This window comes from Ailuropoda melanoleuca, chromosome 5, assembly GCF_002007445.2.
Source record: "Ailuropoda melanoleuca isolate Jingjing chromosome 5, ASM200744v2, whole genome shotgun sequence".
Taxonomy (NCBI): Eukaryota; Metazoa; Chordata; class Mammalia; order Carnivora; family Ursidae; genus Ailuropoda; species Ailuropoda melanoleuca.
The window spans coordinates 64,558,322-64,572,238 of NC_048222.1; the positions used below are offsets into that span (position 1 = coordinate 64,558,322).

A 13,917-nucleotide genomic window follows, 5' to 3' on the forward strand; every position below is an offset into this window, starting at 1 on the left:
CGTTGCATGAAAACAGCTTTCCTATATGGGAAAATTCAAACAATAGCACATTTCTCATCAGAAACCAGAAATTCGGGTAAAGTACAACAGACTTTCTTCCCCTCTTGAGTTTCTAAGAGTTTGATAGGTGAAGCAAAAGTCTAACACTGTCTGATGTGGACCTTGATGTATGGAGAGGAAGTATTTAAGATAGTTACATTATAAATGGGGGGATGGGTATAGGGACTTCCAGGGAGGTGAAGGTTCTGTACTTCATTTGAACTAGTAGATGTCAGCACCAAAGGATCTATACGGCGACAGAAGAGCTCTGTATCTTGGTGTGGGGTGGTGACCAGACTATACACACATGATACAGTGGCACAGAGTTATACACATACGGTGTACCAATGTCCGTGTCCTGGTTTTGCTATTTTATTATAGTTACACCAGATTTAACCACTCAAGGAAACGGAGTGAAAGGTACACAAGATCTCTCTATACTATCTTTGTAACTTCCTATAAACCTATGATTATTTTAAAATAAAAGTCAAAAACACTACAAATGTGGTTCACGGTCCATTTCTATTCCTAGATAAAAGGCATGCAGGTGTTCAATTATACCACTGGCTCAATTTCTCTGAAGGTTTGGAATATTTCAAAGTATCAAGCTGAGAAAGAAAGGAAATTAAGCCAGAATAAATCAACGAAAGAATACAGGGCGAGCCCTCACCAGCAGGTCATATCTGCCACCAGCTGCAAGGATTTCAGATACAGCCCTTTGCCTCCGTCTGATGACCGCCACGAACTGGAAGATGACTCCGTTGTGCTGTTGCACCTTGTAAACCAAGCCCAAATTGATCAAGACCTGTGAAGTGCAAGCCCACGCAAACACGTCAAGGGCACGGTTTTCCATCAGTAGCATCAGAGCAATCAGTAAGATGTCTAAGTACAGCCTGCCAGGTGAAGAACTCTGCCCTCTTCAGGAATCACCGCTTCGCTGAGGCTCCCTGATGTATCAGATTCACTGTACTACAGGAATCATGATGCTTGCAAGGACATTCTGATTGAAGCCAAAATTGTTACTAGAAATCAGAAGTTCCAAAATGTAGAAAGCAGAGTTCTGGGGGAAGAAAACGTGTGCTAGCATTAACTCAAAATCCCCATTTCCCCCTGTGCTGGCACCACAGACCCACAGTAGAATCCAGCGGTTGCCCGACCTGTAACTTGATGCCGAGTTTCTTCAACAGCCCAACAATCTCCTCTAGGTCTTTTAAGCCGTACTTCACCAGCTGGGCAACGCCTGTTTTCTGTTTTATTAATGAATTTATTGCTGGTGTTAGATCTTGCAGATCTCCCTTCTGCTCAATAAATTTGTAGAGTCGACACAGCTGGAAAGCAAAGAGGCACATTTAGCTTCCGATCCACGGCAGGGAAGCCGCCCTCCGCGTGGTGTTGCGACACACGGGGGGCATGGCGGAGCTTGTGCACCTCCACGAGCAGGGAGTTTGTGCTCAGAGGCAATTTTAACCTTTACTGGGAACCTAAGGATTATCCTTTTCCAGGAGTGCTGTGGGCACCTACTCCCAGCGAATGCTGATCCCAGCAGAGCAGCCCCGCATACTAGCTGATGAGATTTCCTCTTCACCTCCCTCGTTCTCATCAACTCCTGTTGCTGCAGGCACAGAAGTGGGGGCGGGGGTGGGGTGGACGGACACACGGAAAGGCAAAGTCTGACTGGTTCTAATTCTACTCACAAGTAGCCAGAGATTCCCTCTGCTCCCTTTGCTTGAATAATTCCTGTTTGGAGCCTTGGGTTGCCACTCGGGTGTCACCTCCCACAGACAGCCCCCTGATCCTTCCCTCCGACTCACACCTCCATCCCAGCTCCCGGCTGCCGCACCCGTGGTGTTTCACTGGAGGGCAATGGCTAGAGATGATCTGTGGGCCAGGCCCAGTCCCTGGCACGCAGCAGAGGAAGCAGGAAGTAACTACAGTCATAAGCCAGAAAGAAATTTCTGCTCGAGCTTCTGGGAGTTAAAGTTATAGCTACTTTAAGACTATGCAAGTGTAACCTGGTTCAATGATAAATTGGTGCATGGAAACAGAGCTGAATGAAGACTCAGCTTAATCCAGTTTAATAATCATACACCACGTGTATTTTTTAAAAATCCAAAAAGTAATATAATCTCAATTTCTTAATGTTTTTCCTCTTAAAATAAAAAAACTATTTCTTCTCAAATTTTAACATTAAATTACTCCATTAATAAACTACCAGGAACACTACTAGAGTCACTGTCTCCAGATTTGAGTCCTCACCCCATCATCAACCAACTCCATGTGACTTTGGACAAGTCACAACATCTCTTTGTGCCTGAGGTGTCTCATCTGTAAACTCAGAACACGGGGCCAGACGCCGGCTTGCAATATTTCTACTTTCCGACTCTCTTCCGAGTTCCACTCTTAAATAATGACAGCACCAAATGCCTTTCTATTAGGTGCTAGTTTTTCCATTTTTAAGCTAATCAAATGTACAACTTTGAACTACTGCTAATCATCCAATCACCAGAGATTCAACAGCAAGAAGCTGACATTTTAGCAACTGATGCCGCTGTCGTGTGCGAGTGTGAAATATGTTTGAAACGGGACATTGGTTCGCAGAACCTCTTGGGCTTGAACCTTCAGGGAGGGAATCACCAGACTGGGCAGTTTCCTGAGCAGAGTCTTCAAGCTATTTATAAACGGAACTATTTCTGCTCATAGGTATCCAGTATTTAACATCAAAAATTTAACCTGGCTTAATTTCTAGAACTGCCAGGCTGTGTCATCTGTTGAGCTCCCTAGCTGACCGCTGACTGCTCTGAGCTACGGTGCGTGTGTGCAAGTTTGGTTAGAGCACCGGGGGTAGACAGATGCTGCACACACCCCCCGTGGCTCTTCAGAGGCCAGTGTGAAGGAAGGTGAAGGCAGCCCGTGGACGCTTCAGCTGCCTCCTTTACACGCCCAGCACGATGCCCGCCACAGTGTAGGTGTCCGAAGAATGAGCGTCTCCGCCTGGCCTGTGAATGGTCATGTTTTAATCTACCCTATACGTGAATCTGATCACCACAGAATCATGTAACTGAGTGCCCCAGACGGGGTTCTAGGGAAGTTTTAAAGAAGAATCTCTTCTCGTATAAACATTCAGGAAAATGTCAAAAATCCCCGTAGTCTTCGGCTAGCCAGTGACTCCATGAGGTATGGGTTACTGTGCCGAAGATCAGAGAGCGATCTGATGCCTGTTGAGAGCACAGGACAAACCTGTTTACCCCTTGAGATAGTCCTCATTGCCACTGGGATCCAATGTCAGATTTTAGGACTAAGAAATGTACCAGAAAAGCAGGAGTTTTAATTCAACTGACATGTTGGAAGAGCAGGGGATAGGGTGGTGAGGGAAACGCAAATGGATCTGCAGAGCTCCGTGCCTCGTTCCCGTCCCCTAGGATGTACTTCAGAAGAGGACAACCAGTGCTAGACCCGCTCACTCGGCAGGAGGCTGCGCCGAGCATGGCCGTACAGAGCGGGACAGCAAAGCAGCTGGTGATCAGGAAAAGACAGGATGATGACCCCACGGTGACCAGCAGCGTGGAGAGGCAGGCTCTGAGCCCCGCGCTGGGCTCTCTTCCCCTAGTCCCCGAGGAGTCCCCATGGAACCTATGCACACTCAAGGGAAACCTGCCTGTGAGGCGCCGGGGAGCACCCTTCCTCACTGCCTCGGGCACCGGGGTACCACAGAGTTACAGAGGAAGCGGTAATAGCTCCATCACTAGGTACTCACACTATTAGACGACAAAGACAGATTGTAAAACTTGGCTTCCACTTCTCTCCTCGTCAGCTTTTCCGTCTAACGTGGAAGAGAAAGGGAACGAGAGTCACCAAATTTGGCCCTGAACATAAAGATATGATCTCCAGGCTAATTCCGACAAGGGTATACCCTCCGTCTTGGACAAACTGCTTCTAATCATGAAGGATGGATTGATTCTGTGATTAGAATTTTTTTTCCAATTCGCATAAAACTAACATTTGTCTCCCTCTTTTTTTTTGGAAGATTTTATTAAGTAATCTCTACACCCTATGTGGGGCTCAAACCCACAACCCCGAGACCAAGAGTTGCACGCTCTACTGACTGAGCCAGCCAGGCACCCCTAACATGTGTCTTAAAATATGAAAACTCCAACGTAGAAGAAAGGAAAGGGGGAGGTTGCCCTTGCTGAGTGGTGAGGCAACTCAGAGCTGGACAGGCCAAACCGGGGGGTTTCTGTTTGGATGGTGAGGGAATAATGGATCCGTGTCCATCTGGCAAAAGCCACGTGCTGACGGGCTCTGAGCACTGCTTCCCACGCCAGCAGTTAGGCTGTGGCTGTGGGATATGAACAAGGATGACGTGAAGCCCCCTTCACAGTCCCTGGGGTTCTCGCCAGTGTCCGACGGACAGTGCGTCTGCTACTGCCAAGAGCAGCAGCACTTGGGGGGAAAGTACCACAGAAAAACAGACAGTAAAATTAGGGCCCCTGAGGTGTATCTGCTGGATGAGAGAAAAGCTACTTAGGCTTCTTGGTGTCTAGAAAACAGTAACCCTGGGGCGCCTGGGGGGCTCAGTTGGTTAAGTGTCTGCCTTTGGCTCACGTCATGATCTCAGGGTCCTGGGATCGAGCCCCGCATCGGGCTCCCTGCTCAGTGGGGAGCCTGCTTCTCCCTCCCTCTGCCCCTCCCCCCTCTCCTACTCTCTCACATGCAGTCTCTCAAGTAAATAAATAAAATCTTAAAAAAAAAAAAAAAAGAAGGGGCGCCTGGGTGGCGCAGTCGTTAAGCGTCTGCCTTTGGCTCAGGGCGTGATCCCGGCGTTCCGGGATCGAACCCCACATCGGGCTCCTCCACTGGGAGCCTGCTTCTTCCTCTCCCACTCCCCTGCTGTGTTCCCTCTCTCACTGGCTTGGCTGTCTCTCTGTCACATGAATAAATAAAATCTTTAAAAAAAAAAAAAAAAAAAAAAAAAAAAAACGGCACAGACATCCACTATCTTGTTCTGCCTTAATCGTAGACTATGAATAACCTATAGGTCATTCAATCTCCTGGATGCCCATTATAAAAACAGTATTTAACATGAAAAGAAATTAGAAAAGATAAGCATTCACCTCCATCCCAGCACCGTAACACTATTTAAAATTTTCAGTAGTCCCCCCAGGCTCTGCACACTTTGCGTGGAGTACTCGCACACATACTGGAGAACCACGAGTGCTATGACGCAGCTCCATCAGGAAGAGGAACTGGAGGGGCTGCGGCCCCAACCCAACAGGGAGCAGGTGCTAACTGAGGCTCCCGCCGTGGTCTAAACCACTCTCCCCCCACTCAACCGAAAATCCCAATGACCACATCTGTAAATGGGTGGGTGGGAAGAATTCAGGGACATGAGCCCTTTATTCTCAATACAATCACTCCCTCCAATTGGTTTTTTTTTTTTTACTTTAGAGAAATGAGAAAGGAGATGAAACTCCCAGTTCAGTTCCATGGTTACATCACTAAGAAAATACTTATGAACTATTAGCATCCTTCAGTATCAAGTCAAAGTAATTAAATGCTTACCACAGCATCATACAGGATGACACAGACTTGACTGAGTTTATCTTCTGGGATCCCACAGTGTAAGAGGATTGCTTTCAGTAACATGGTATGGTTCAAGTAAATACTGTAATTTCTTTCCTAGGATATGAAAGAGAAGTTACTTGTTCATCAGAAAAGCAGTATAGGTACCTGACCAAATCCAGCATCTTACCACCAACTTGCCATCCGGGCAGGGGACTGTGGAAGGACTGGATCTCGGCATACTGCCTCCTAGTTTATGTTTCAGAAGCCTGCTTTTTACACTGTCATAATCCAAGAGTATAAAATAACCAAACCCTTTATTGTACGTATCTAAACCACTTTGGTCTCCAGCCCTGGTGAAAAGCCTGAACGAGTTCACGCAGACGTCAGCACGGGAGAGGACCCGGTTCAGTAGTCCCTGCCGTTTAAGGACGGGCTGGGGGAACTACTACCCTAGCGAGCGGCCTGCTGAGCCGGCTGCAGCGGGGTCCACAGAAAAGTGGCCGCATCACCTCTGCCCTAACGACCAGGTGGCATCTCCCCTCGAGGGTGGTGAGGGTGGAGAAGAAAGGGTGGCTGGCAACCAATGAGGAAGCAGGCAGGCTCCTGGCACAGAAGGGGTGCCCATGGCAGCTGGGAAGGAAGGCTTTCTGGGCACAGCCGTGGGGGGAGCAGCCCCGTGTGAGGGACGCAGAGGCAAGGCCGGAGGAGAGCCAGCAGTCGCTCTAGAAAGTCTCCCCTGGCGAGGCAGGACACCAGCTTGTGGAGAAGTGAAGCTGGGGAGCTGAGAGCCAGGGTGGGGAGCAAGAGGGAGCCACAGAGGGTGAACGCGCTAAAAGCATCCTAGGAATCTTCTCTTGGACTGTGGAAGAATGGGCTGAGCAACACCACCCTTCCCCCAAAACAGGTGAAAACAAAACCCACTCCTGTCAAGGCAGGGGTGAGAGTCTGCGAGAAACCCACAAGTAACCTCACCAAGCTCTTCCCCGTTATCCAGTAGAACATGGCCCACTGCCGGCACAAAGTGAGGGGCAGCTCTGTAGCGGTCACGCCCCCCCCGCCGGGTCGAGGACTCTAGCGGGGGGACCCCGCAATTTCAGACCCTGGGAAGTAACCTGAAGTGCCGGGAACTCCTGGATGATCTCACAGATCGTGTAGATGACTTCGGCAGTGGGCAGAGAGCTGTTGGTGGTAGACGTGACGATATCGAATGCACATTCCAGCAGCTCTTTGGGATGAAATCGGTCTAATTTGCGAGGTCTGAACACGCGCTCTATGCAGTATCTGGAGAGAGAAACCCAGAAACCCAGGTCACTGCTTACTGGAATCAAACGTGTAAGAGATTGTTGAACAAGAGGAAAGCAACAGGACAAAATCAATCCGTGGTAGGAGCTAGAGACCGTAAAGATGGGATTTAGGTGCCAATTCCTAGCGAGGCCCCTATTAAACTATGGGGCTGCTGCTTCTTTTTTTTTTTTTAATGTTTGCAACAGAGATGAAATTGTACAGGAAATAACTTTACCTTTGTGCTCGCTCTCTACACAGGGACACACCTTAGGACTATGACTATTAATTAACTGTTCACTCGCAGCTGAGAATAAAGCACGGAAAAAGCTCTGACGTCGTTTGAAGAAAGGCGCTTTAAGTAGGGTGCCTCGCTGACAACACTGCTCGAACGTACGAAGATCTCGCTGCTTGAGCCCTGCGGGATCTGAATGTACAGAAAACCCTTCTCCACCGCTAAGTGCCCAGAGGCCCCGAGTGTTCCACACGGCTGCTGGCTTTACTCACTTCTCTACAAGCAGCTCTTCTGTTCCCTTACCTGTGGAGGCAGTTTTCACACAGAGACCTCTGGCCCTTTGTCCCTCCAATTAAGTTTTAAAAGGGGCCGCTGTGATCAAGAACAGCCGTATGTTTTTGTCAAGCAGCCACTTGTGAAAATAATTAGTTCTGTTGCTTGGGAACTTTAGAAGGCAGAGAATAGACGGCAGGGGCTGCAGGGTACCTACCCGCGCACCTCCCCCCCCGCCGACAGCTATGTGTCCGCTAAAGGGAAGGCCACGAGTCTTTGTCACTCTGAAAAGGGGTACTGTGGCTGGGCATTGCGACCATATTCCAAACTCACTACTTTAAACCCAAAGTTCAAACCCCAAATTCGTTGCTGTGTTAAGGATCACGGGTGATAAAACACTCTTCCTTGGTTTCTCTCCCACATCCATCGAATGAAACCCCTGGAGTTTCGTACCGTTTCAAATTCAATATATTATTTCTTGCCACATATCTTGCAAAAGGAATCTGAAACATAAAGTGTCAAAGGTCAACGTCAAAATGTGTCAACGACCCGGCCTTGTGGTTTTTTAGTTAACAGCTCTGTTGAGATACAACTCACATACCATACAGTCCGCCCTTTTACAGCGTATGACCCAGTGGTTTTAGTATATTCACGGAGTAGTGCCTGGCTCGCCAGGCGCGTTCCCTGAGATGTTCCTGAGGTGCTCAGTCAGCAGCAGACCCCACTGCTGGCTGTGCCACCAGCCTAATTCACGCGGCATTTCTTAGGATTTTAAATTTGAGAAAAATTCACATTTAATTAACTAGGCTCTGCCTGATTTTATTATGCCAAATTAGAATCAGTGTAAGTTATCTGGTGACCTGTGACTTTTTTTCCCTTTATCTATTTTGTCCATTCCCCCACCCACCTCCCCTCTGGCAGTCACCAGTTTGTTCTCTGTATTTAAGGGTCTGGGGTTTTTGTTTTCTAGATTCCAGCCAGAAGTGAAATCAGACAGTATTTGTCTTTCTCCGACTTATTTTACTTAGCATAATACCCTCTAGTTCCATCCATGGTCCTGCAAATGGCAAGACTTCATTCTTTTTAAGGCTGAGTAATATTCCATTGTACGTATATACCACCTCGTCTTTAGCCAATCATCCATCTATCAAGGACACTTGGGCTGTTTCCACAGCTTGGCTACTGTAAATAATGTGAATTATGCAAATAACTGAAATGTTTTTTAAAATGTCATTTATGATAATGCAATCAAAATGGGTCTTCTCTCTTATGGTGAATTCCCTGGTTTTCCCTGGTCTTCTAGGTGAAATTCTTACCCACCCACTAATAATAACTACAGCTTATGAAATTATTGTCAGACTGTCCTAAGAGATCTAACATCGTACCATTAACTATGGATCAAATTCTTAAAGGGTACTCACTTTTTATTTGGGGGGATTGACTATTAGCTCACAGAAAGCAAGCTAATGTTTAAAAATCTGCACTTTAGGGGCGCCTGGGTGGCTCAGTCGGTTGAGTGTCCAACTCTTGATTTCAGCTCATGATCTTGGGGTCATGAAATCGAGCCCTGCATCCCGCTCCATGCTCAGCAGGCAATCTGCCTGAGATTCTCTCCCCTCTCCCTCTCCTCTATCCCCTCAATCCATGCTCTCTCAAATAAATAAATCTTAAGAAAAAAATGTGCACTTCAGTCTCCTGATGCCTACAGAATAAACAGCCAGTTTTAAGTAAAGCAATTTAAATATTTTTATCAGTCCAACGGGTGAAATTGAGATACCTTTTCTTTACATTTCCTTATCATGCACGAGGCTGAACATCATTTCAGAAGTTTATCAGCCCCGTGCATTCTGAGAACTGCCTGGTTATATCCTTTGCTCATCTCTCCACTCGTCAGTGCTTTCTGTACACGAGGGGAATGAAACTCTCGTCTGTCTCATGTAGGTGCAGGGCTGCAGATGGGCTGGTTAGCAGGCAACACTATGCGAGTGGATAACCCGTCAGAGCGCTGCCGTCAAAGGGAGCCCTGGGGATCAGAAGCAAGCAAGCACGAGCAGAACTCAGCACACCTCATTAGCAGAGGCACTTGCTGTTAGAAGAATTTAATTGTTCTCTGCATTAACACGTTAGGAAGTTAGTGAAAATCTAGCTAGGAGGTAAAGAAAATAACTATTCGTTTGTCTGAGCTGGCCAGGTCAAGCCGCAGCGGTCACTCAGCAGAGCTCAGCAGTGAGGCGCAGACATGGCACTGGCAATGCAGGGAGCCCGTTTCTAGGGTTGTAAGCACCTGTACCATGAGCAAGCTGGACGAACACAAGGTCAGACGTTCAGTAATTCCAGTGATGCTCTCACCCCGATAACTCCCTCAACAATGTGTTTCCTAGAGGTGATATTTAGAATGTAAGCCGAGGGGGAAAAGTGGTGGCTAAGGGTAACCCACCCGTGGCCGGACATGGTATCTGGCCTGCCCCAGGGCGTTCCCAGCCTCACCCGCAGGTCGAAAGGAAGCATCACCAGCATCCCGCTGTGGTCCATGAATAAGGCGGCTTCATTGTGCTCGTATATTTGCCTATTTTGGGGAAGCAGTAGTGGGGTACACAACTGGACAGCTCCTACACCAAGTCAGAAAAAATAACGCATCAACAAGCTCTCATTCTTCCTTGGAGGCAAGTGAAAATGAACACGGACCTGACGGTGAAGTCATCTGCTACTGGCCGCTGAAATCACCAGCTAGCAGTTTTCAGACGACTCCATGAACGGACAGCTCGTCTGAGGTCAAGTCTGTTAACCAGTCTTATTTCTGACTCTACAACCCAACTGTATTTTAGTAGCAAGGCTCTAATATTCAAACGTTCTCCTCAACAAGCTGAGTGTTAAAAATAAGCTTAAATTTCACACGAAGTCAAGTGCCTGTTACTGAATTTAAAGGTAAAATATGGGGACGCCTGGGTGGCTCAGTCGGTTAAGCGTCTGCCTTCGGCTCAGGTCATGATCCCAAGGTGCTGGGATCAAGCCTCGCTTCGGGCTCCCTGCTCAGTGGAGAGCCTGCTTCTCCCTCCCCCTTTCCCAAAACTCCTGCTCTGTCTCTCTCTCCCTGACAAATAAATAAAATCTTAGTAAGTAAATAAGGGTAAAATATGGTCGCAGCCAAATCTAGTAACAGTACTTTCTAATGATGAAACAAAACAGTTTTTGAGAAGACCTATGATTTTTTTTAAAAAAGGACATACCGTGTCTTTTAAAAATGCGGACGATGGTGTCACACACGTGTTGCTGTATCTTAGACGTACGGATCGAGAAGCCCTAAAATATGACCAATTAACATGTCGTCAAACCAACTCAAAGGGGTCCCCTAAAATATTCCTCTGTAGCTTGCAGTAAGCATCACATTACTTATGCCCAAGACTGTAGAAGAGATGTCAGCAAGTGAGTCCGTTCTTGAATACTTGCAGGGAGGGAAGAAAAGGGCACCTCTTGCAGGACGCCCCACTGGAGGATGGCCACCTAAAGCTCCAAGTCCAAAGTCTTCGCCATGTCGATACATGCCTTTCAGAGAGAGCTGGTCAAGTGCACACGTGCTCCCCGAGGATTCTCCGGAACACCGCGGAGCATCAAACATCTAAAGGCATCAGGTGGAGGTCCACATACTACGGAGATCCATGGTGGGCCCCTTCTACGTTACATGACATTTGTATATTTTGTAAAGAGCTTTCCTTTCCATTTGTTTCTTATTATACAAGTCATACCATTTCACTTGAAAAAATTTAGAAACAACAGACAAGCAAGAAGACAAAAATAAAAAAGTCACCTATAATCCTTTAAGTCTCTACTATTGCCAGCCAGCAAAAACTGGCTTGGCCCCCGAGAACTCTACTGATCTTCCACAAATCGTAGCACTACTTTCTCTCCTACTCTTTTAAAATTACATCATTACTTTAAGCATACAGAAACATATAAAGAGTGTAACAAATATCCGTTGTTCACCCAACAAACTTTTTCTAATTTTAACATTTTGCTATACTGTTTCAGACTGTTTTTGTTTGAAAAGAAAGAGAAAAAGAAAGAAGGGAGGAAGGGGAGGAAAAAGAAAAAAGGAAGACAAAAGGTTGGAGGCTGCTAAACTTGTCTGTGCCTCAGAAACCACCTGGGAGCTTTTAAACAGAGACTCTCGGGGTGCCTCACACCTGGAGATTCCAAGTCGCTAGATTGGACGGAGGGCCTGAGTGTCGGGTTGGTCCAGGGGCCTCCCAGGTGCACCTCCAGGGGTGGCCAGCGTTGGGAGCGACTGACTAGATGGTCTGGATCTCGGCTGCTTAGATGCTTTCAGCTCTGGGCAGCTGGGCCAGGGCTCCGTCTCCGAAAGCACTGTTGCTTAAACTCTTGGCCAGATGGAGAGGGGGGTGGCTCGGGAACTCCTTAGACATACAGGATTAAAATCATGGCCCTGGGGGTGCCTGGGTGGCTCAGCTGGTTAAGGGTCTGCCTTTGGCTTAGGTCTTGATCCCTGGGGCCTGGGATCGAGCCCCGCGTGGGGCTCCCTGCTCAGTGGGGAGCCTGCTTCTCCCTCTCCCTCTGCACTTCCCCACCACTCATTCTCTCTCAAAGAAATAAAATCTTTTAAGAAAAATTTAAAAATAAAAATAAAACCATGGCTCTTCCCAGAATAATGCATAAGCACACATTCTGCACATACGGACCTCAGATGAGAACCTATGCTGGAGGTATTAAAGGAATCAACGAAAACTAAGGAACTGACTCGACCCGTCTGTGTGAACCGAGCTGAGCTCTCTTTCGGAAGAACAACTGAAGCCCACCTTCGGCATGTTGCTGTCGTAGGTGTAGTCGATGGCTGGGGAGATGCGCTGGGAGAAGATCTGGGCCATCATGGTGCGGTAGGCCTTCCCGTCCACGTTGGCCAGGGTGTGGTGCAGAACTCCGTGCAGCTCGGACTCCTCCATCTGGGGTGGGGGCAGCAGCTCGCTCTTGAGCAGCTCAGTGGCTGTGGGCCGCTTGGCAGGATCGTGGTTCAACAGCCAGGAGATGACAGATTTCTGTAATGAAAGCCAGGCGTGGGTGACCCGACGCAACAGATGCTGCTCCGGAACTCTGACAAGCAGGTGGTTGGTTCAGGTCAAAGACAAGACATCACACTTCTTCCCGTAGTTGGTGCCTTTCAATTGGTATTTCTGAAATCTCCGCATCTGTCATTTCCCTCCCCACACTTCATTAGGGAGACAGAGTTGTGCAACAGTGTAACAGGAGTGTTTCTGAAAGGGCAGAGACCCTGGGGCGCCTGGTTGGCTCAGTCTATTGAGCGTGACTCTTGATTTCCGCTCACGTCATGATCTCGGGGTCGTGGGATCGAGCCCCGCGTTAGGCTCCATGCTCAGCGGAGAGTCTGTCTCTCTTGCTTTGTTCCTCCTCCCCGCCTCGTGCGCATGCTCCCTCTCAAATAAATAAATATATGACGGGGCCCCTTTTATATTTTATCATTATAAACAAAAAAATCCTCAACTCAGTAACTACATAGGAGCAGAACTTTTGCCTTATAAACACACAAAATACTGTCTCAAAAAAAGAGCAGGGACATAAACAATTATCCCTAGATGATTCATTTTAGTAGAAATTATAATGCGTACTGGCTGCTGGCATCCTCACGTCTTGTTTTTCTCTTCTCCATTTATGTTACCTGTATTAATACCACTCCCTGGAATTCTCTTGATTTATGTTACGCATTCACCATGCCTTCACAGTCACCACCTCATTAAGGAGGGAACTATTTGAAAACAACCCAAACCTTGAAAGGTTTCCTCACATATCCTTAATTCTCTCATTTACAGGAAGGACTTAGAAAGAGAGGAATACCTGGGATCAGAAACATTTCAACTTTTAGATGAATCTTAGTAAGTACTTTCTAATTACATATTTTCAATATACTCTCTCCCAGCAGCCCCCCCCCAAATGCCTGTCTTAGGCTGAAATAAACGCACACGTAAAGAAAGGAACTGATAGGATACAACTTTAATGAAAAGTTACATTAAATTGGTAAAAATAATACCCTATTCAGCAATACAGACCCTGTTACACTGCTCCATTTCTGTTGTGGGGCAACAGTTGTCTTATATTTAGTACAGAAGCACTTTCTAGGCTGCCTCCTTTCAGATAAAAAGCAACGACTGTGATGTGGGGGGTAGTAGGGGCTGCGGTCTGGGGACCAAGTTGTTCCAACCCAAACACACCAAGTGCATACCTGTGAGAGGCGAGCAATCATCACCGAGAGAAATGGTTTATACAGTTGCCCTCGTGTCTATAGTTTAATAAAACAGACCTCACAGCTGCCAACATGTGGGAATACTGAATAAGTCTGACCTTGTTACAGGGAGAGGCTATGAAAGCAAAATTTATTTATGACATCCGGAAACACAGGAAATGGCTCCGTTCAAATCAATGATAGGAGCTAACTAAAGAGGAAGAAATGTAATCTAGTGTATTGTCCAGTGGTCCTTCACTAACGGAACAGGCGAGGCAGA

At 47.2% G+C, this 13,917-nt stretch overlaps 1 protein-coding gene across 4 annotated transcripts in view; it reads right to left on the reverse strand.

Moving 5' to 3' along the window:
* Positions 1 to 13,917, reverse strand: part of EIF2AK4 (eukaryotic translation initiation factor 2 alpha kinase 4) — a 104,327-nt gene that overhangs the window by 20,383 nt on the left and 70,027 nt on the right. For all 4 annotated transcript variants that reach the window (XM_034661176.1, XM_034661175.1, XM_034661177.1 and 1 more), the window contains 9 exons: positions 12,202 to 12,438; positions 10,618 to 10,690; positions 9,878 to 9,999; positions 7,844 to 7,893; positions 6,714 to 6,882; positions 5,599 to 5,715; positions 3,794 to 3,859; positions 1,197 to 1,367; positions 710 to 844 (listed from right to left, as the gene is read on the reverse strand). In XM_034661176.1, the coding sequence (XP_034517067.1) occupies positions 710 to 844; positions 1,197 to 1,367; positions 3,794 to 3,859; positions 5,599 to 5,715; positions 6,714 to 6,882; positions 7,844 to 7,893; positions 9,878 to 9,999; positions 10,618 to 10,690; positions 12,202 to 12,438 (1,140 nt within the window). The remainder of the gene's footprint in view (positions 1 to 709; positions 845 to 1,196; positions 1,368 to 3,793; positions 3,860 to 5,598; positions 5,716 to 6,713; positions 6,883 to 7,843; positions 7,894 to 9,877; positions 10,000 to 10,617; positions 10,691 to 12,201; positions 12,439 to 13,917) is intronic.